The sequence below is a fragment of the Nymphalis io genome, chromosome 21 (assembly GCF_905147045.1).
Source record: "Nymphalis io chromosome 21, ilAglIoxx1.1, whole genome shotgun sequence".
NCBI lineage: Eukaryota > Metazoa > Arthropoda > Insecta > Lepidoptera > Nymphalidae > Nymphalis > Nymphalis io.
Genome location: NC_065908.1, coordinates 1,820,369 through 1,843,871, shown reverse-complemented (window position 1 = coordinate 1,843,871; position 23,503 = coordinate 1,820,369). Strand labels below are relative to the sequence as shown.

The window sequence follows — 23,503 nt, the reverse complement described above, 5'->3', positions numbered from 1 at the left end:
GAGCCGTATTTAGCCATTAGACCAACAAGGCCGTCAGAATGTACTTATATCATAAAGTGAAACCCTATTTAAAATCTATAATGTTGCTTAAAAGAAATAAGACACAAAATACTGACGCGAAAAGGACTATTAAAACTGCCGCGAAACGTAATTGAAGACTTAAAAAACAAAATCGTAGGTCAAGCAGCTTATGTAACAAGCGTTATGAAAACATACTGCAAAAATTATGCTGATTTCAATCAATAAATTATCATAAACAAGGCTGAGGCAATTCTGGTTTATTTTGCGTTAGTCGGTGATAGATTTAAATAACCAGAACTAATAGGCTTCTTTTTTTTATAGAATAGGAAGGCGGACGAGCATATGGGCCACCTGATGCTAAGTGGTCACCAAACGCCCTTAGACATTGGCATTGTAAGAAATGTTAACCATCGCTTACATCACCAATGCGCCACCAACCTTGGGAACTAAGATGTTATGTCCCTTGTGCCTGTAATTACACTGGCTCACTCACCCTTCAAACCGGAACACAACAATACCAAGTACTGCTGTTTTGCGGTAGAATATCTGATGAGTGGGTGGTACCTACCCAGACGAGCTTGCACAAAGCTCTACCACCAGGCTTCGTGTAATAGAGGAAAAAAATAAAATATTTACTTCCGATTAGGCACGTTTTTGTTGTTTTTGGTGAAGTAGAAATACATGCGGTAGCACCGCAATGTATTTAAAACAATTTATGTATGTTATGTACATCCATTACAACATCGATGATTTTGATCTACCGCTGGTAGAAAAGAAAAAGAAGAAACCGCTGTTTCAGAATATATAGAAATTATTTTCCGAACCGAATGTATGTAGAAACTATAAGCTCAATAAAAACTTCTCGTCACAAACGAAGACCTACGCTGGCGATGCCGATTATATTAGTTCGATACAAGCACTGAGAGAGATATTGATTGTAAAACTACCGGCACCGTTTAGAAAAGTTATCAGACCGGAGTAGAATCGACGAAAGAAACATTTTTTTATCAATATTTTTAGAGCGTTTCCTGGGATGCTTTTGTTAAACGTACAAACGTACATTGTTCTTAGAAGAATTACCGATCGGGAGGTCCGAAACCAGAGATAACAATTTTAGGTTTGTTCCTTTTAATAATAGTAAGTATGTTACAGTTTTTGGAAAAATATTTTATGTCTACAAACATGAGAAGCGACAGTCAATATTTTTATTTCCTTAAACATTATTTCATTCTCTTCGTTTTCTTAATTGTAAGTGGATATCTTGCTTAAATCATATTAATATTAGTTTCATTGATGTTTTCAAAATGTGACATTTCAGATACTATCGACCACGAAAGGTGACAAGTCAATCCAGAGCTTCGTGTGAACAGCAAACATTTCGTAGCAGAAGTGTTTTCGTAATAAATTATGTCGTTCATCAATAACTTATGCATTAGGTTAATAGGTATATTAATAGACTAATTAACATATTCTAAGAAAAACAAATGGTCAGTTATTTTAATATATTTCCTATAAATATTTACGACAAACAATATATAAATATATTATGATTTAAAGATAATAATGTTAAATCCAGTCGGATATTATGCTGTGTGTAGATTTCTTTTTGTTTGTGTGAACGAGCTTCCTTATTCATATGTTTGATATAAAGACAAGAGCACAACAACTATGTTCTAAAAAATATTTTATTTTTCATTAAAATAAGATTCTACATAAAAAAATATACTATTATAAATATAACTCTAATTGTTTACGCGGCGCACGCCAGTAAAGCTCCCAATTGGCATGTTTTTTTCCGTCATCATCAATTATTGTCATATTTCAGCCAATTTACACCTGAACCTTCCTCGTGAAACCCTCGGTCGATTGGTGAAAACCGTATGACAATCCGGGTTGTTTTTAGATTGTCACATTCAGACAGACAGACGCGGCGAGGGTAACACAAAGTTTCCGATATCAGTAAATATATCTTTCTTTGGGTTCGGTTTTTCATTTATAATAAAATCGCGTTGATACATTTAACAATTAAAAGAAAAATATTCATAAAAGCGTAAAGTAAGCGTAGTTTTTTAAATAACATATACTATTATTTTAATCTAGTTTTCGCCCGCGGCTTCGCCTACTTGTTAGCGCGAGGACACGGGTATTAGGTACAAATAACAACATATTGTCCATGTCCTTTCTTGAGGTTTAAACTTGCTTCATATCAAATGTCATCAAAATCGGTTCATAGGATTAGACATACATCGATGATTTATTTATTTATTTGGAAAGTGTTATTTACGTTTACTAATTAAGTAAACATATTTACAACTAATAAAAATAACAGACTTCATAATACGCACTGATATGCATGCATCAATAACAAATGTATACATCATTTCACATATCGTATCATAATAATTTAATTTTAAAGTCTTATACATTACATAATATAGGAAAAACAAACATAAACACAAACATTATGTTTGTTAAGCAATAACTTGACCAGAAACAGGGAAATACTCATATTTCTAAAGTCAATTTAAAGCTAGCAAATTTTTGGGACTTATTCACAGAAAAGTGAACGGTATTTTTGAAGCCCAATGTAATTCCATACAATATATTGATGTCAGGTATACATATACTCTAAAATGATCGCACCCTTAGTAACAAATAACATTGTTATTATACTATAAATAAAAAAAAAAAAAAACGTAACTGTCAAGTGGAAAGCACAAATTGCCCAATAAGGAGAAAGGTGATATACCTTTCTCCTTATTGTTTAATGTGCTTGTTATAAAAAATACCTGTATGTCTGAGAGCAAACCATTTTTATGAGACCTTTTAAATATCTTAAATTTTAATATCCCGACGTTTGGGTTTGTTACAACTGAAACGATTCTTTATAAATTTTTTTAATTGTATTTTTAAATACTTCATGCCCAATGGTATTTTTTTGGCATTAAATATCCTTATTATTTGTATAGATAAACATATTGAGCTAATTTAATATACTTACAAACTTAATGCTCATTCATGAAGATATGTGATTATAATCTGTAAAATTTGTTTCCTTTATTTTAATTTATTCGTTTATAAAACTTAACCAGATCTAGATCAGTTCTAACCTTCACAAGATTAATCCTATCTTCATATAATAATAATTAATACTATAAAAAAAAATGTTTCCGATTAAAAAATCTCGATAGTAAACCAATTTACAAGTGATGGCTGGCAATATAGGCTGATGAAATCGGCGTTGAAATCTGATGCATGTACATACCTCCATCACTATTGGCCATTCGAATATGAAATACTTTAGTTTCGAGTGAAATCGCTTAAGGAGTGCGCGTGTAAGGCGTTGTGTTGTGCCACGTGATTTTAAATTTGGAACATTTTATTTATTTGACAATATTTTTTTAATAATGGCCTGCCCTATGAGGTTTGTGAATAAAATGTTTATTGTTATTTTTTTTTACTTTTTTAGTGATGTAAATATTGTCGCCGAATTATCTTATCGGATATTAGTGTAAAGTTAGATTTATTTGTTAAATCAATAACAAGATGTTTTTAACATTAATAATAATTCGATCGAAAAAAATTAAATGTGTGTAGTTGGTTTAATTATTTTTCTTGTAGATACTATTGCTTATTTAGGTCCTTTATTCTGTATTTTTTTTCAAATGACTTATCAATGCTTAACATATTTTTTAATATAAAGTGAAGTTAAGTGTAATACTTATCAATTTTTTATTTCAATTTAAAACTAGTGATGATTAATGTTTCAAATTTGATTAAAAAAATAAACTAAAAACACACTATAATTAACTAAAAAGTAAAAAGTAAAATTTTAAATATATTAATTTACATAAAATATAATAATTCAGAAGAGAGTGATAGAGTCCAGAACTCTTTTTAACTTTGCAGAGATGATAATTAACATTTGGAAACATTATCAGGGACATACCTCAAAATGGTATTCTAACATCTCTCTATTTTTGATTTAAACATTGGTCTACTGGCTATGTCGGAAGTGACTGCCTCAGAAAATACTCAAAGCTGTTGATGCTACGCCTGAACTCTTTCCGCTCGTGTCGGATTGCCGTTCCATCGGATTATGAGATTGAGCGAATAGAGAGTGCCTCTGTGTTTGCGCACACACGCTATAATATGTCGTGCGCAGTTGGCTTCTCTCTTCTGAGTCAAAACGGTCAGGAGGACATCATCTTTTTTCATATTTTCACAATAAATAATTAATAACAAAATAAATATGAAAAAGTCGGAACTCTTCTGATCTTTGCAGAGAGAGACGGTAGTTATCATTTGGTTTCGTTATCAGAGGCAGAACTCAGGACGGTAGGCTAGCATCTCATTATTGTTAGCGATGTTAATGTGTCTCATATTTTCAAAACAGAATAAGAAAAATCTAATCAAAACTATTGTTAAAACATGGATAATAATGGATTTCGAATCTTAATCTGATTACACGAAATTAGATTGCTATAATACATTTGTAACGTGTCGTTTTTTAAAGCGATTGTTATATTTTAATCGACGGAACCGTTATTGAAGCTTATTAAGAACTGGGGAACGCCATTATTATTATATTTGTAGGATGCTAACTGAACAAACGTTAATATAGGTGTTTGATTTTAAAATACATAAAAGAATATAAAAGCCGAGATGACCCAGTGGTAAGAACGCGTGAATCTTAAATGATGAACGTGGGTTCAAACCCAGGCAAGCACCTCTGAATTTTCATGTGCTTAATTTCTGTTTATTATTAATCCCGTGCTTTTCGATGAAGGAAAACCTTCCGAGGAAACCTGCATGTGTCTAATTTCACCGAAATTCTGCCACATGTGTATTCCACCAACCCGTTTTGGAACAGCGTGGTTGAATAAGCTGCAAACCTTTTCCTCAAAAACAGAGAGGAGGCCTTAGCCCAGCAATGGGACATTTACAGGCTGTTACTGTTACTGTAAATGAATATTATATTTTAAGGCGACACGAAACAAATATAACACGAATAAAAACAGCCAATGTTATATTTTTAATATTATGTGAAAATAATAATAAAGAAACCGTATTCTACTTAAAAATTAAGGTTATAATATATTTAACTAAATAATTAAAATAACAAGTTATTTAATTCAATATCGTGCTCGAAAAAGTACTTTGTACAATATTAAATACGTTAATTTATACCGGTTACAAATTTTACTGTTGGTTACCAAATTTAATATTACAAATAACCACTTCTACCTTTAAACCAAACCAATTATATTATAAATGTTATTACATAATGGTATTAGACCAATTAAAAAAATCTTAATTCGTAGTTTATTAGACGTGATGTACGTGTAGCACAATAATAATAATTTTAATAATGTGACAATGTGGCTTATTGTAGCGTCCACATTGGTTTTTAACTTAATGTTTAACGTGTAAATATATGTTAAACCCCATCCGAAGCTTTATAAATATAAGCTACTTACTGTATTTAAAATAGAACATGGACAAATGGTGGCCAATTATATAAGAAATTTTGACCATTCCTTATATAGTAATTTTTTTTATAGTTTATGTAGGACTGTCAAATAATACCCCTTACATCACCAATGTACAACCGCACTTTGTAACTAAGATGATATACGCCTCGTGCCTTTTTTTTAATACCAGTAGGCGGACGAGCATATGGTCCACCTGATGGTAAGTGGTCACCAACGCAATATTCACACAAACTACTCGTTTTTTAAAACAATACACACATGAGCGATTGTTCCATTCATGTTTATTTGTAATATTTATATTTATGTGTGACTGCCTCGTTGGTCTAGTGGCTTAATGTAAGGCCGCAGATCCGGAGGCCCTGGGTTCAATTCCCAGGTCAGGCCAATAAAAATTTATTGGGTTTTTCTATCAGAAAATTTTCGGTAACAGCCCGTAGTCCAGAAGTTGGAAGTGTGGTTACTCCCATGCCTCGAAAAGCACGTAAAACCATTGGTCCTGCGCCTGAACTCTTTCCGGGATCATGTCCGATTATGAGAGTTAGGGAATAGAGAGTGCACCTGTGTTTGCGCACACACTTGTGCACTATAATTGTGCTCCTGCGTAGTTGGCTAATTTCCTTTGAGATTGGCCGCCGTGGCCGAAATCGACATTATTATTATATTATTTGTAATATTATTCAATGATCATACACTTGTTATTTCAGATAGTATCAAAACCAGTTTTTGTGAACCAATCGAACGAGTTTCAAATAACGTTCTAGTTAAACTTTTCACTTAAAGTTGATCTCGATAAGGAATGTAACAAGTTCGCGGATGAATTAAAAAGTAAATAGATATTTGATTCTTATTTATATTATGAAACTTAGGATTGGTTAGACCATCACACTATGAAGGAGTTTTTTTTGTTATTTATGAAATAGTAGGAATAAAAATGAAAGGTATTCAAGCCGTAACCGTACCGTACCGTAACAGCCTGTGAATATCCCACTGCTGGGCTAAAGACCTCCTCTTCCTTTTTTGAGGAGAAGGTTTGGAGCTTATTCCACCATGGTGCTCGAGTGCGGGTTGGTAGAATTCACATGTGGCAGAATTTCACTGAAATTAGACACATGCATCCTCACGATGTTTTCCTTCACCGTAAAGTATGAGATGAATTATAATCACAAATTAAGCACATGAAAATTAAGAGGTGCTTGCCTGGGTTTGAACCCACGATCATAGGTTAAGATTCACGCGTTCTTACCACTGGGCCATCTCGGCCTTTCCAAGCGTATACTTGAATACCTGTTGCGAATCCATTTGTTTTGGTCAATTAAAGTACCAAGTTCTGCATTAAAACCATTTAGAAACATAGTTAATAGTTTATTTATGTTTGCCTATTGAGTTACTGGTTGAAATGACCCTGAAAAAATAATCTTCAATATCCAAGATGCGATGTGACACGACAAAATTAATGATAATGAGATTATAATTTGAAAAACATTAGATTAACATCGCAAACAAGTCGTTTTTACTCTTAAACCAGTTACGTACTCGTACGTTTATTTTTTATAAGCACTATTCACATTTCGCAATTCTTCATATATATTTTTTTGTTAATTTTAATATGACAGTTAAAATTGGCGCGTAATTACTGTTTTTTTTTATTTCTTTTGGGTCGATGTACAAGAGTAAAATGGCAAGATCGAATTTGAGCGTAACCTTTTCTAATGTAACTTTATTTAATTGTACTGAAATACGATCGCCATAATTTTTTAACTATTTAAAAGCTGTCATGCTAAATTATAATGCAAGGTTTATAAGTATTTATGAAAATTAATAAAATGATTTATTATTTGTTATGTATTGCATAAGATATTTATAATGTTTTGATAATTACGTTACATTAAAATAATTGTTAATATTGTTAGTATTGTAATATAGCACAAAACATAGTTTAGTAATTATTTTCTGACGAGTTTTTATTTTATCTAGATCGATAATAGATGAAGCAGGGCAAGAAGGCAACCACCTCGGTAATGAGGCTGGTATGCTCTACGGAGAGTATCTGATGCTCGATAAATTGCTCAGCGCTCAGAGAATGCTCAGCGCCGAGTCTTCGAAACCAGTGCACGATGAGCATCTGTTTATAGTCACACATCAAGGTAAGATAAGATAAGATGTTTAAGGGAAGTCTATTTATGAAACCGTAGGTACGATCCTTACTCTAGGTCAAAATATTTATTTAATACCTCAGGCCTAAGAGGAACTGGCGACAGTAAGGTAGCGGGCTTATTGTTTTCTTTATCGACATATTTCTTAAATTCATTTAACTGATGCATTTTTATATAAACATAAGTTTTCATATCGGTAACAATTTTACTGAAGAAAACGACCGTATACGATGAAATTGTGTATACACATATGTATTCATCCAAAAACTAACACCCTTAAATGGAGTTAGGTTACTATAAAATAACTAGGTAGATACTGGTGGTAGGGCTTTGTGCAAGCTCGTCTGGGTAGGTACCACCCACTCATCAGATATTCTACCACAAAACAGCAGTACTTGATATTGTTGTGTTCCGGTTTGAAGGGTGAGTGAGCCAGTGTAATTACAGGCACAAGGGACATAAAATCTTAGTTTCCAAGGTTGGTGGCGCATTGGCTATAAGCGATGGTTTACATTTCTTACAATGCCAATGTCTAAGGGCGTTTGGTGACCACTTACCATCAGGTGGCCAATATGCTCGTCCACCTTCCTATTCTATAAAAAAAAAAAAAACACATTAAAACGACGAAGTTAAGTTCGCTATACACTATGTTAAGAGCTGAATCTTTGTTATAGTATGAACTAAGCTAACTGTTCATTATTTTCAGCCTACGAGCTGTGGTTTAAACAGATAATATTCGAAGTGGATTCCGTGAGATCGTTACTAGATGTGGAAGGATTAGATGAAAGCCACACCATGGAGATTTTGAAACGTCTCAACAGAATAGTATTAATATTAAAGGTAAAAAATTCTATCCTTTGCTTTATATCTACACTCCCTTATGACCGCTACAGACGGCAACGTCATATCGCAGTGATTTGAGTTTGCACAGTTATGTAAGACGGCCCTATGTTCTCAACTTCCTTATGAATTACTCAGTTTATTCGTAAAAACCGTATGAAATTCCGTTCGGTAATTTTTGAGTTTATCGCGTTCAGACAGACAGACAGACGCGGCCATAATAAATTTTAACGCTTTGGTCGTAGAATGAAAGAATATATCGACGTCGTGTTTTCATACGAATTTGAAAAAAAAAAAAACAATTAATCATATTTCATAAAGTCTATTATTTGTTTAATATACTTACATTATATTTTATTGTACACCACAAAGATTAAAAAAAAATACAAAACATGGATACAGTAGCATACAACTTTGGCGATCTTATCACAACATAGCGATCTCTTCCAGGCAACCAACGGCGTAAGGAATGACTCGTAGTAATAAGATAGATCTATGTAAATAAAATTATACAAATCTAAAAAAATAATAATAATATAAATATATAAAATACACATGTATCAATAAAAAATGTATATATTATCAATATATATTAAAATTACACGTATATTATATAAATACAATATACACTTAACATACATTGAGTTTAAAGACAAAATCAACTGAACATACAATTAAGACAAAGTACCGACTATTATTGTCATGCGAGCTGGAAGAAACATTCACGAATATACACAGATATTATCAGTAGCACGTTATATCTTATGTATTGAATGTTTTATTAATACTATAATTAACATTCAACTTCCGAACGACTGATAAATAACTGTTTATCACCGTTTCTAGTTGAGTTAATTTAAAGTTAAAGATTTATATACTTAGTTCGTTATGCTAGATATTTTGAGAAGCTATTAAATTCCATTCAAACAATCAATCAAATATGTAGATGTAAATTCTGATTAAATCATTATTAAAAAAGAAAATTTACTCTAAACAAAAAAAGCTTCAACAATGTTACAATTAAAATTAATCATTTTATTGTTTAAAAGTAATAGTTATACATACCGTATGGAGTGATTGTACGTTTGTTTTTCTCTGTAAATTATTATATTGTTTACGTATTATATTACGCATAGGCCTGATAATTCAACGCTTAGAGCCGTGACATCCGACCCGGCATATTGAGTCGCATCACTTTTTATTGATAAACCAGTTAGAACTAGTGACGTCCTGGTATCATCGATGATTATCGTGACGATGATGAAATTAACGATCAATTAACATTTCTGTTATTTTGATAAAATAACTGTATTGTATTACTTGATTCATGTAAATTATTCAATGATTCAAGTCACTTGTTGTTTTTATAAAGATACCGCGAAACCATTTAAAAATCCCTGAAATAAATTTGATAAAAAATTATTTTGATAAGCAAACATAATATTTTCAAATACCCATTATTCTAAAACAACAAGAGTGACTTGGATCATTGAATAATTTACTCGAATCATTAATAAAAATATAACAATTAAGCATTTAAATCAATTTATTAAATGAAAAGGTATATCTAGATTAAATTATATCCATTTACTCTTGTGAAATTTCTTATATTTAATACTGATTCTTTATTTCAAGTAAATAAATCTCATATACATTCTTGAAGAACAATTTATTCTAAATGTTAAATATAGACAATTCAAAATTAAAATTACTACTCAGAGTATTAAACAACAATGCGCTATATATTATGGACCGTCAAGTCTGTCTCATACTCAAGATGACGTTGAAGCTGGTCCGCACTCTCTGTAAGAGCGAGCAATTACAGGCACAAGGGACATAAAATCTTAGTTCCCAAGATTGGTGGCGCATTGGCTATGTAAGCGATGGTTGACATTTCTTAGAATGCCAATGACTAAGGGCGTTGATGACCACTTACCATCAGGTGGCCCATATGCTCGTCCGCCTTCCTATTCTATAAAAAAAGACCATTGTGGCCCAAAAGTTCACTCGAACATTCGCGAACATGCCCATCCCTGAACGAGTTATTATATATAATTAATTATTTAAGTAGGTAATTCAATATCGTTTTATATTTATAAATAACTAACTCTCCTTGATTAACATTTTTTAATTTCGTTTAAAATAATATACTTAATCATTAGAATTAAACTGTAGTATTATATATAGTTTATTTATAAACTTATTCATACATTGTATTCAAAAATCTTCTCATCGGATTGCTAGAAGCAATAAGACAGTTTGTCTTCCGCTTCCGTATTTCGTGTATAATATCTAAATTTTTATTTACATTTTTAATACATATAGAAAACTTCCATGCAACAAAATTTATTACATTTTATTTTAAATATAATATTTGTGTAATATTATTGTTAATCAAGTATGTCACTCAATCTTTATATTATTATGACGTGAAACTGAATCTGTTTATTTCGCTTTCACGTCTTAACTACTCAACCGATAAATCGTGAAATTTTACATGCATGTTGTCAAGAGGAGATAGGGTACCCAACCTCCCCCCTACTTCCCCCGCGGGCTAAAACTAGTGACACATATTTTTGACAATTTATAACTTAAAAACAAAAGCATAAATATGGTTTGTTGTAAGTATGTCATTTTGTTTCAGCTTTTAGTCGACCAAGTGATGATTTTAGAGACTATGACTCCTTTGGACTTTATGGACTTCAGGAACTATTTACGACCGGCGTCTGGATTCCAAAGTTTACAGTTTCGACTTCTGGAAAATAAGGTTGGATAATGCATTACATTGAGATATTACAGTATTTAGTGAAACGATTCCCATTTTATTGGAGTCGATCTACGTTTTGAGTTTCTTTCTTAATTTTGTACAGTTGTTGGCCTCACTGGCCTTTGACAGCTTCACCGATTGACTGACTCAATGTATAAAACACGCGCCAATACGACAAAAGACATATAGTGATAACAATACATATGTTTTTTTTTGTCTGACGATTGATGATGACAGATGTATCCGGTATAGACCCTAATCATAGATATTAGGATGAAACCATAGATAATTTTGTATTTTTTAATGATTTGACATATTCATAACAACATATAGTGGCAATAATGCACAATCTAACTTCATGTATTCGTTTCAGTTGGGCCTTAAGCAAGCGCTACGTGTTAAATACAATCAAAATTACCAAACTGTGTTCGGGGACGATCCAGAAGCCATGGAATCATTACATAAGTATGAAATATATATTCTGCCTCGTTGGTCTAATTGCTAGTTTGTAAGGATTACGTTCCTGGGTTTATTCGGGTCAGTTCAAGAATTTACTATTTCTATCAAATAAATTTTCAATAAAAGCCCGGAGTTTGGCAGTAGAAAGTATGTTTTTACTTTCGTACTTCGGAAACCACATGAAGCACATATCGAATTACGACAAAAAGAAAATTGAAAATGTTTAAAAATGATATGCGACATTGACTATTATAATATTTAAAGAATACACGTACCGTTAAGTAGCAAGACACCATAAGTAGAGAGATAACGAAGTAAGCTGAAACAGAACAGCATTGCTGTTTTTCTACTATTAGATACTTATAGCCTATTCCAATCAAAGAAGGAGTAAAGAAACATACCTACCTACTTTCAATTTTTATATTCTATGCGATTTGCTAATACTTTTTTTTCCGCTGGAAAAACGCATTTACGCGATTTCCCGACATGAGGTAAGTGGGACTCGCCATCGCTGAAGTCACCAAAATTCCGTCTCTTCGAGGGGGTGTCAACAATTGTTAATACCTCTATATTATGCACTTCTTGATTAACATTTATATATAATATAAAACTTACCCACTGAACTACTTTTAACCACTTTAATTTTACTTCCAAAGCTTTGATAACAGCTTCGCCGACATTCAGGACGCCAATTTTTGCGATCCATAATGACAACCATAGATTATTTCAGATCTCGACCAATGTTATAGCGTACTCATCTTGTGGTTGGAATAGGTTATACTAAGGTATAACTATTATTATTCTTTAAAAACACAGATAAATTTTGAAAATTTTAATGGAACTCTTATATCATATAATATCAGGTCAGAAGAAGAGCCGGCGCTTCTGGCACTTATAGAACGTTGGTTGGAGCGAACTCCTGGTCTCAATACCTATGGGTTCAATTTCTGGGGTAAATTCCAGGCAGCTGTAGACAAGCTCATCAAAGAGGATATCGATGAAGCCATGGTATGTTTAGAAGAAATCGTTTTATTAGAAGAAAAAACAACAGTGAGAGAGACAGTTATAGTTTATTTTATAAATTATACGTTTACAGAACAAAGAAAAAACATATTATTACTTAATGAATATCTTTATTGATTAAATTATAATTATTTTATTAATTAAATTCATAATATTGTTACCTTTCATTGACTAATTGTGCAATTTTAGTAATTTACTACCTGTAAACCAATGACAATTTGATCGCAAATAATGAAATTAGGTAGAGTATTATCAATATATAATATAAATATTTTTCTTAATGCTAATAACATGTATTGACAATTCATATAAAGATTAATATAAAATAGGGATTTGCTTCGTCAAACCTGTCTAGGGGTTTTGTTAACGAAACGTAGTAATCATTATTATTTAAAACGCAGTATTTATTATTGATATTTTAGCGTGAACCCAACGAAGTGGTGCGTCGTCATCGTCTGCAAGACGCTGAAAACAGGCGAGAAATATACCGATCCATCTTCGATCCCGCTGTTCACGACGCGCTACGCTCGAGAGGAGAGAGACGGTGAGATAAATAGATATAAATGGAAAAAGATAGAGAGTAGTTATTAATTTGTATTACACTTAATGTCGAATGAAAAAATATAAGCATTGATTGTATAAATAAGTATACATCTTTTCTACAAAGTCATACAAAGTTTTTTTTATTGTATTAAGTACGCAGACTAACAAGTGGGTCATCAAATGGTAAGTGGTCACCACAGCCACATTTTAACTGGTGGTAGAGCTTTGCACAATCTCGTCTGGGTAGGTACCACCCACTCATCAGATATTCTACTGCCAAACAGCAGTACTTGGTATTGTTGTGTTCCGGTTTGAAGGGTGAGTGAGCCAGGGTAATTACAGGCACAAGGGACATAACATTGTAGTTCCCAAGGTTGGTGGCGCATTGGTGATGTAAGCGATGGTTAACGTTTCTTACAATGCCAATGTCTATGGGTGTTGGTGATCACTTACCATCAGGAAGCCCATATGCTCGTCCGCCTTCCTATTCTATAAAAAAGAAAAACATTTGCTGCGTAAATGCCAAAGCTGTGGGCAAATGGTCGACCAACCTAACTAAGATGTTTTGTCATATAGTTACACTGGCTCACTCAACCTTCAAACCGGCACACAACATTACTAAGTATTGTTGCTCAGTGGTAGAATATAAGAGGAGTGGATGGTAAAGCCGAAATTTACTTAAATGAATAATAAGTCATTTTTTTTATTTATGGTAATCTTTTACACTTGTATATACATTATATTTGTAACAACTGTGTAAATTAATTTTATACAATTAGTTTACGTAAGTGAGTTTGTTTGTTACGTTTTCAAAAAAATAAATAAAGGCAAAACATAAATAAACAGTCAATATTGTAAAAATCACAATCGTGTTTGGGTGAGTTTCGAATTTTCTTCATAAAGAATATCTCTTCAGGCAGCATCTCAAATGACCGGTAATACAACATTAATTACCTTAATATTTTAACAATTCCAGGCTTTCACATCGCGCATTACAAGGCGCTATCATGATAACGTTCTACCGTGACGAGCCACGATTCTCTCAACCGCATCAATTGCTGACCCTACTGATGGACATAGACAGCTTGATAACTAAATGGCGTTGTAAGTTCGAGACCATTTTCATTTGTCCTATTTATCCGAGACTGGAGACTAAAAGAAGATGTCATATTATTTTTAACAATGTAATAAATGTAAGCTTATGTGAAACACGCAAATATTTATTTTAGTATAGATTGCGAAGAATTACTAGCGTGTCTTATAAATATATAAACAAGAACGTTAAATACACGCTTGTCACGTCAGTTGTCTAAGCTTAAGCTAGTAAAATTGCTAAGTAAAGTACATATATAATAATATTATATATGCACTAAAACCTGCTCCGAAACGCGCTGCATATATTCCATATGGTATGGTATTAGGTGTATATATATTGGCATTACAAAAACGTCTCATTTATTATAGACATTTGGTCCTTACGTCATTATAATTGCAAGATCAACATCCACCTCAGAGAGAAGGAGGGAATCCACCTCAGCCAAAGGGATTTACATTATAAAAAGCACATCAAGTCGTTGCAAGGATCAGATTTTTGGAAATTAAATCAGAATATTACATAATATTATAAGCCATTTTTTTCGTGGAATAGCATTAAGTCTTTTGTATTTACAAGACAGCTACAAGTTTAATGTGTTCTATTCATACAGACAATCATGTGATAATGGTTCAACGCATGATTGGCTCTCAGCAGCTCGGAACGGGCGGTTCCTCGGGATACCAGTATCTACGGTCTACACTTAGGTAAGAATATACAGTCTGAATATATTTTTAAATTACTATATATACTTCTACTTCTTTGTTCAAGTTCCTCTGGATTCCATTACTATCTATTTGCTTATCATCTTCTTTCTATGATCTAAGATTATTACCTTCGTCCATTAAACCTTCGATGCAAAGTGCTGTCACCTTGCGCACCTATCATCGTATTATTTAATAAGGCTCTTAAAATTACCTATGTGTCGTTCTTTAATGTATTATTTTATATATTAGACGTGAATCAATTACCGAGATTATTCAGTAAGAATTAATCACTACATATTTTAAAGTAAAGGTCTTTCGCCGCGTCTGTCTGTCTGAATGCGATCAAATCAAAAATACCGAACGATTTTTTATACGGTTTTCATTAATGGGCGAAGTGTTTCATGAGGAAGGTTTAGGTGTAAAACGAAAGTTTTTGGGTTAATCGGCTTAAATATGACGATGATTGATGGAGATTTCGGAAAAAAAACACTCTTTCTGGGATCTTTACCAATTTACATGGTTGGACGCAATTAGAGTTATATGTAATAGGTACGATATAAACGTTATATGTAAAACCTTATTCTTCCCGTGCAAAACTGGGTTGATTATATGTAAATATATATGTATCTAATTATATTTTTTTTTGTTTACCAGTGACCGGTACAAGGTATTCTTGGACTTATTTAACTTATCTACGTTCCTCCTACCCCGCTCTCTCATTCCCCCTCTCGATGACGGCATGAAGAAAGATCTTAACTTAACATGGGGTGAACAGATCAAGGAGAATGGCCAGAACGGAGATCACCAAAAAAATGGCCTGGATGATTCCTTATCAAAACTGTCACTTGATCGTTCATCTTAGTTTTATTTTTTATAGCTTCGCTTTTTTTAAGATTGAAAAAAAAGAAATGACATTCTGTACAAAACATTTTTAATTATTAAAAATATGTAAAAAATAAAAAAGGTTTTTTTAAATATTTTTTGTTTTAAAAAAGTGAGTTTTAATAAAATTACATATTTTATAAATTGCAACATTTTTTATTTTGTGGAATATATAAACATCGACATTTCGAAGTCTTATAAGTGTAGACTGTACAATGCACGCCTTTATCCTAGTGTCTTTTTAAATATATGAGTATAGATTACGTTTTTGGTGCATTTAATGTAATTAGGGCATGTATAATTTAACGCTAATAATGTTAAAATATGCTAAACTTTTAATGTTAATGGTATACCAGTGGCTTTGGTTAATAATTATACGATAATAAATTAGTTTTGACAATATTACGTTTTTTTTTTTCTTTATTCGAATCATAAACATTTAAAAAACAATATAATGAAAAACAATTTTCAACATGTTACGAGAAATATATTATTTTTGCTGACGTAATTACATACTAGAACTACTAGAAACAATCAATAAATGAAAAATCAATTTAGAACAACCTCCGGTCCATCCGCCGAAACTGAGCCGAAGTGATAATTTACTTGATGCCTGTAAACATCTCCTGGTATCAGTATTGCACTCGGGAAGCTAGAATGGTGAACAGCGTCAGGATAAACTTGTGTCTCGAGACAGAAGGCTCCATGGCGTCTGTATCCAACTCCCCCTTTTCCTATCAGAGCCGTTTCATTTGGTGACGGCAGGAAATTACTGGTGTACAACTGAACACCAGGCTGGTTGCTGTAAACTTCGAGGTATCTTCCAGAGGAAGGATGGGTGACTCTTGAGACGAAATTGATACCCTGTTAATGAATAATAAGCTAAATGAAAAGTAATCTTACAATTGTTTAATAATTCAAATAATTGTTTGTTTATAAATATTTTTTTGTCAAACATGATATGATCGATTGTGCTAGGCTATAAAAAAAAACATTTAGGCCATAACGCCAATCTAATTATAGACAAAATACAACAAAAGAGGTAGAATGTAAATAGGTGTGTAAAGATAAAATAATAATTATACAAAAAGAAAACACAACATATCACATACTAGCTGTTTAAGAACAAAACTTGACTGAATTTAAAAAAGAAACGCTTTAAGAAAGTATTATGAAAATCCTTTTTGTCTTTCTGTAAAGTATCTACACTGGCCTCCAAAAAAATCGACCCACCTACATTTTTTGTAAAAAAGCTATCGTATGGTTTTAAACTACCACATATTTATATTTTTAAGATTGATAATGAAAAAATGCAATTGTAGGATTGTACAAAAACAGAAATAGTGCGCAAAAAATAGGTTTTTAGGTAAATATGTGACAAAACACGAAAACACAAAATTTTACGCAATTTTATTTTTTTGTGTACAAAACGATTATGCCGTTTGTTTTTAAATTTGGGTGCCTAAATCTTACTTTAATAGGGAGTGTTTCCTCCTCTTGACCTAATCACTGCCTGCATACGCCTATTAAGTGACCTGATTAGCTTTTTAATGTCTTCCTGTGGGGTCCGTTGCCATTCTTCAGTTAGGGCAGCTTCCAGTTGATTCAGGGTTTCTGGAATTGGATTTCGTGCTCGAACCGTACGTTTTAGCTGGTCCCAGAGGTGCTCTATCGGGTTTAAGTCCGGACTATTGGCTGGCCACTGCATAACTGGAATTTCGACTTCCCTGAGATAGTCTTTAACAATTCTAGCGACGTGAGGTCGTGCGTTGTCGTGCATAAGTTGGAAATTATCCCCAATATATCCAGCGTAAGGCATCACATGAGGCTCCAGAATGTCCGTTATGTAAGTTTCAGCATTAACAGCACGATTACGGAAAAAACCAGCTCTGTGCGTCCCGTCAAAGAAATACCTCCCCAAAACATTGTAGAGCCTCCACCAAATCGGACTGTTTCTCGAATGCAACACTAAGAGTAGCGTTCTCCTGGCCTTCGCATGACATTACGTCGTCCATCAGAGCCTACTAGAGACATTCGGCTTTCATCACTGGACAATACTGTCTCCCATTGGTCCAGTGTCCAATCGACGTGCTGCCTAGCAAATTGTAGTCTTGCTTGTCGATGGGATGCTGTGAGTTTTGGTCCTGTTGCTGGCTTGTGAGGGGTTAAGTTTTGCTCTCGAAGTCTTCTTCTTACAGTATTTTCACTCACAGACACCCCACGACTTTCTCGGAGTCTACCTTGAACGTCAACAGCCGAAAGATGTCGGTTTCTTAAAGACGTCAAACCAATAAAACGGTCATCGGTCGGGTTCGTGACACGCCCCCTGCCAGATCCTGGTCTCCGGCGATACTCCCCAGTCTCCAAGTAGCGTTTGTACACTCTTCGCACCGCTGAACGACTTAATTTTAGTGTTCTAGCCACATTTCGCTGACTTAACCCCTCATGAATAAGAGCTACGACTTGAGCAGCTTCTGCTTCAGTAGTATCCATTTTTTTATGTTTAAACTTATTAAAGTTATTGTTTCAACAAAGTTTCATACACTTAATCAATAATAAACATCGAACCGAGATGACTCCGCGTTAAGAACTGGAAATAAACTAACCATGCACTTTGTGCACAAAGTAACGTTTTCTTATCAATACTTTAAAAATATTCCAAATATCCTCAATAACACTTACAACTCCTCCAAATCAATATCAAGTGGGTAATAAAATGTTAAATGTATGTCCCATAAGTAAAACAATCCACCTAGGTCGTCGCATAGTTAAGATAACAACTTTGTAAGTAAAAAAATACGGGTGGGTCGATTTTTTTGGCGGCCAGTGTATTAGTTCAAACTATTAGTGCTGGATTACTAATATAACTACTTTATTTTTTTTACCTTTTTTATATGTACATTTTAGGCACGTTTTTGGAACACTCACATATTTTTTATAGCGTACTATTTAATATAACAAAATTGTCCCACAATACAAGATATTATGAATCAAATGGTAAATTAGTACAACTAATATGAGCTGTTTCGGCTACGCTTATCTTTGTCTATGGGAGTTTCTCACTCGCATAGACAATTATTATATTACAACACATAATATATTGTAGAATTTTTAACAGACTGGTAAAATGAAATTTATGAAAGTACATTACTACTTTAATTTTCATGTAAAATTTCTATTGTATTTATGGTTTAATGTATTATATTGCAACCAATGGTGCCTCTATTTATATAATCGATATGGTATAATAAAATATAGCCTGGTTACCAGTTACCTGTTTTCCATTTGAGGTAACACAAAAGTTATCGTCATATAATCCAGTCGCTCTGCGCATGGCGTCACCGAGTCGTGTCGGAACCCGAAGATCGAAAGGTGTGCCTCCGACTTTAATGAGACGGCCTGTTGGAATCGACTGGGATGTGGTCTCCGTTATTCTGCAAGAAAAATCTCGATTTATACATCCGGACACGAACTATATCAAAATCCTATATCAAAATGACAAATGTTTTAATAAGATATATCAAAAATAATTTTACAGTTGTAATGAACCGATCGTTGTTTTATTAAGGTATATGAAATATTGGAAAATTGTATATTCCGTTTTTTAGCTTTACATTGAATATAATCTATTCATATAAAAGAATAACTGACATATCAAAGCACTGCTCAAAGTACTGGGGCTAGCACCCTGAATATTTGCATAAGGGTTCCTTGCACACAGAAGGTTAGCACAAAGGAAAGGTAAAAGGTAGTGATAAAGGGAATGAAAGTTTGTATGAAATTCATTCATTTTTGAATTTTGGCAATTCTGAATTATGACGCGAGCGAAGCGGGTAAAACACAAGTTCTGTAATATGACAATTCAAAAGTGATTGCCTACTTTAATAAAGATGTAGGTATATTTTTATTCCCTTTCGCGTCTAATAAACTTAAGATTCATTAAATCAAACGAAAAATCTAATTGGTTTCGTGTTCACAAATAAATATAAGGGTTTTAAAAATTAAATATCCGGTTACAATGCCTCAAAAATAAGTTATAACTACAAAAGAGTATCAGCTATTTCTCATTACGTAAGTCGTTTGTGCTTAAAATTTCATAGTAATGGTTAAATTGTGGAATTTTACAATGGTTATATGGAGAAGGTAATTTAATGTTAAATTTAGAACATGTTGTGTTTTATCTTCTAATCTGCGATAACTAATTTTTTTTTCATTTCACTCTATGGCACTGTTTCCTTCTTTATAATCTAATACATCTTCCTTAATAAAGTAAAGTAAGTAACATACGTCCTTTATTGAAGAGGTTTGGAGGTTATTCCACCACGCTGCTCCAATGCGGGTTGGTGGAATACACATGTGGCAGAATTTCATTGAAATTAAACACATACAGGATTCCCTACTTTTTTCTTCACTGTCAAGCACGAGATGAATTATAAACACAAATTAAGCACATAAAAGTTCAGTGGTGCTTGCCCAGGTTTGAACCCACGATCATCAGTTAAGATTCACACGTTCTAACCATAAGGCCATCTCGGGTTATTAATACTAAATTAAAACTGACCTATCAGCATTTATGTTGATGACGTGGTTGTAAATCTCGGCAGCACCAGCATCATGACCTGCCAGGTTGAAATATGAGTGGTTGGTCAAGTTGACCACGGTCTTTTTAGTGGTGGTTGCCAAGAACTCCACGTACAGGACATCGTCGTCTTTAACTTCGTAGATAACATTGGTAACTAAATCACCAGGGTATCCCTCTTCGCCATCTTTGGACAAGTAGCTAAAGATAACCTTATTACCGTTTACAGTAGACTTCCAATTCGCCTAGAAATTGAAGAATATTGTTGTAAATACACTATTTCTTGTATATTTGTGAAAAAGTTCCCAGCAATGTGTAAATGTCCTGTCTCTCTAACTGTCAGGCCTCCTTTCTTTATGAGAAAAATTATAAGTTTTTCCACCACGCTACACCAATGCGAGTTGGTGGATACATATGTGAAAGATTATTATCCGACACATGCATTTTCTCACGATAATTTACTTCAACACCGAGTCAATTAGTTTTAAAAACAAAAAGCACGTGACAATTCAGTAATGCTTGCCCGGGTTTGAACCCACAATCGACGACTAAGATTTACGTGTTCAAGTTACTAAGCCATCTCGGATCTTAAGAAACTCTTTGAGAACTGCTTGTGCCTTCTAGCTTCTACTGGTTGTAAGAACGGGTGAATTTTCCGTTGAATGAATCAAAATCGCATATACATACCTAAACCAAGGTCTTGGTAAACATTCATTGTCATGAGCAAATATGCACAAAGAATATAAAATCATCACACAGCTCACCTTGTCAAACCCAATTACACCTCCATGCAAATGGTCCTGACCAACGTTCTTTGCCAATGAATAAGTATTTCCGTCTATTTCAAAAGTTGCTCCACCAATCCTATTCGCGCACCTTCCAACAGTTGCGCCTAAATATGGTAAATTACGGTTTACGTAACCATCAATATCGTCGAAGCCTAAAACCACGTCGCTGTTAACGCCATTCTTGTCTGGAACCTACGAGAAAAAAAGTGGTTTTTAAAGAATACAGATACAAAATATTTTTCCAATTATTTGTGATTATTAAACACTGAATTTTTATTTAGTTCAAATTCGAAATATCTTATTATAGCTGTAAAATAGGACGATATTTGTTTATAAAATAGAAAGAATTTGCAGCCACTATTTGCAATACCGCCGCCCATAGCCCTGGGCACTGTAAAAAATATTAACAATTCCTTACATCGCTGACACACCAACCTAGCCCTTCAATCCGGTATATAGCGGTGGAATAAATCACGTGTTCATAGGACCAGACCAGACGGACTTACACAAAACTCTACTACCTGCTAATTTTTTTACTGGTGGTAGGGCTTTGTGCAAGCTCGTCTGGGTACGTGCCACCCACTCATCAGATATTCTACCGCAAAACAGCAGTACTTGGTATTGTTGTGTTCCGGTTTGAAGGGTGAGTGAGCCAGTGTAATTACAGGCACAAGGGACATAAAATCTTAATTCCCAAGATTGGTGGCGCATTGGCAATGTAAGCGATGGTTAACATTTCTTACAATGCCAATGTGACCAACGATAACTCACCATCAGGTGGTCCATATGCTTGTCCGCCTACCTACACTAAAAATGATAATAATTTGAAAGTACCATGTCAATTAAACTTCACATCCTGATATTACTGGCCCACAATTCCATAGCAAGATATACAATAAATTAAAGCTGAATAGTGTAAATTTATTAATCTGTACCGAAAAAGAGCACCAGATTGTATTGCTGTGTTAAAATAGGATAAGAATATAACTGAAATTCAATGAAAAGTCAATTTATCAAGTATTCCTAGCATACGTGACGTTTAACATAAATTCTATAACCTCAATTGATTGGATGATAGCTCCATAAGAAATTACGGAGACTGAGAACCCGCTGTCTGTAGTCCATATAAATTTCCGGACCGGTTCATCTTGAAACGTACCGAAAGATTCCTCATGTAATTGCACCATTTTCTAATAAGATAAAAATATAATAATGAGAACATTTTTTAAAATATCCTCTTCTCTACACTTTATTTTGTTTGTAAGTTTTTTTGTTATTTTCAACGCAAAAATTACAAATTCACGAGTGAATTGATTTATAAGTTTATTTAAAAAAATAACGTTTGTTATAGTAATAAATATGAATATAAAATCGTTTTAAAATATATCTTCAAAAACAATCTTAAAAACAAAGGCTATCATATTATCATTCATATAACTCGAGATCCGATTATCTATTTAAAATGCCGGTAGCCGGTAATATTAATTTAAATAAAATCATATTTTTTGACACATCGTGTGTTTCAAATTAATATAATAATACTCTATAAAGTTACTCATTAGCCAAATTACTTACATGTATTTATTTATAAGAGGATAGTAAGAGATTTAAAAAAAAAAAACTTACTAAAGACGCGCGCTCCTCTCTCTGCATTGTATAGGACTATTTTGTGCACACAGTACATTTTATAGTAGTTACTTATCTGGCAAGTGCCAAACAATTTGTTACCGAGTTAAGTTAGCTACAAATGTCAAATAAAACAAAACAACACCTACGCTCGCGGTAATTTGTAACTATTTATAAAACATGGCTTGATTTGTGGTAAAAAATTTTTATCAATACAAATACAAGATGATGTGAAGAAATAAATTAATTAACCTTGTAACTAAGATTTTATGTCCCTTCAAACTGGAACACAATAATCTAAGTATTACTGTTTGGTGGTAGACGGCTGACAATTGGGTGGTACCTACCCTTGCACAAAATACTATCAAGCAAAATAACTTGAAAATCATATCAAAATCTAATAAAAACAAAATATAAGCTACACACCTAGGTAATTTTTATTATAAATTTTAACATATAACAGTAACAGTAACAGTAACAGCCTGTTAATGTCCCACTGCTGGGCTAAGGCCTCCTCTCCCTTTTGA

At 33.2% G+C, this 23,503-nt stretch overlaps 2 protein-coding genes across 4 annotated transcripts; one reads left to right on the top strand and one right to left on the bottom strand.

The window, feature by feature from the left end:
• The first annotated feature begins 3,332 nt into the window (after window positions 1-3,332).
• On the top strand, window positions 3,333-16,295 carry LOC126776839 (tryptophan 2,3-dioxygenase). Of its 2 annotated transcripts, none has more exons than XM_050499678.1 (10): window positions 3,333-3,445; window positions 7,491-7,660; window positions 8,376-8,509; window positions 11,154-11,276; window positions 11,650-11,741; window positions 12,599-12,743; window positions 13,181-13,302; window positions 14,278-14,405; window positions 15,008-15,101; window positions 15,756-16,295. In XM_050499678.1, the coding sequence occupies exons 1-10, from the start codon at window positions 3,429-3,431 to the stop codon at window positions 15,961-15,963; spliced, it is 1,233 nt and encodes a 410-aa protein (XP_050355635.1). In that variant the 5' UTR covers window positions 3,333-3,428; the 3' UTR covers window positions 15,964-16,295. The 2 variants fall into 2 exon arrangements, with proteins under 2 accessions (XP_050355635.1, XP_050355636.1); XM_050499679.1 differs by lacking the exon at window positions 3,333-3,445 and adding an exon at window positions 6,231-6,341 and having other exon boundaries at window positions 15,756-16,294.
• A 61-nt stretch (window positions 16,296-16,356) lies between these two features.
• LOC126776854 (galactose mutarotase-like) lies at window positions 16,357-23,048 on the bottom strand. Of its 2 annotated transcripts, XM_050499695.1 has the most exons (6): window positions 22,977-23,048; window positions 22,409-22,540; window positions 21,327-21,542; window positions 20,545-20,807; window positions 19,258-19,417; window positions 16,357-16,847 (listed from the first exon to the last, which is right to left on the bottom strand). In XM_050499695.1, the coding sequence occupies exons 1-6, from the start codon at window positions 23,001-23,003 to the stop codon at window positions 16,533-16,535; spliced, it is 1,113 nt and encodes a 370-aa protein (XP_050355652.1). In that variant the 5' UTR covers window positions 23,004-23,048; the 3' UTR covers window positions 16,357-16,532. The 2 variants fall into 2 exon arrangements, with proteins under 2 accessions (XP_050355652.1, XP_050355653.1); XM_050499696.1 differs by lacking the exon at window positions 22,409-22,540 and having other exon boundaries at window positions 22,977-23,027.
• Window positions 23,049-23,503: the final 455 nt, after the last annotated feature.

What these genes read in the sequence shown, in the direction of transcription:
- LOC126776839 (XM_050499678.1), top strand. An exon ending in TTCGACTTCTGGAAAATAAG is followed by an intron (nt 11,277 to 11,649) that starts GTTGGATAATGC and finishes TATTCGTTTCAG; the next exon opens with TTGGGCCTTAAGCAAGCGCT. An exon ending in AGGATATCGATGAAGCCATG is followed by an intron (nt 12,744 to 13,180) that starts GTATGTTTAGAA and finishes TTGATATTTTAG; the next exon opens with CGTGAACCCAACGAAGTGGT.
- LOC126776854 (XM_050499695.1), bottom strand. Translation starts at nt 23,003, where the DNA reads ATGCAGAGAGAGGAGCGCGCGTCTTTA. An exon ending in ATCAACATAAATGCTGATAG is followed by an intron (nt 19,418 to 20,544) that starts GTCAGTTTTAAT and finishes TTTTTCTTGCAG; the next exon opens with AATAACGGAGACCACATCCC. An exon ending in TTACCTCAAATGGAAAACAG is followed by an intron (nt 16,848 to 19,257) that starts GTAACTGGTAAC and finishes ATTCATTAACAG; the next exon opens with GGTATCAATTTCGTCTCAAG.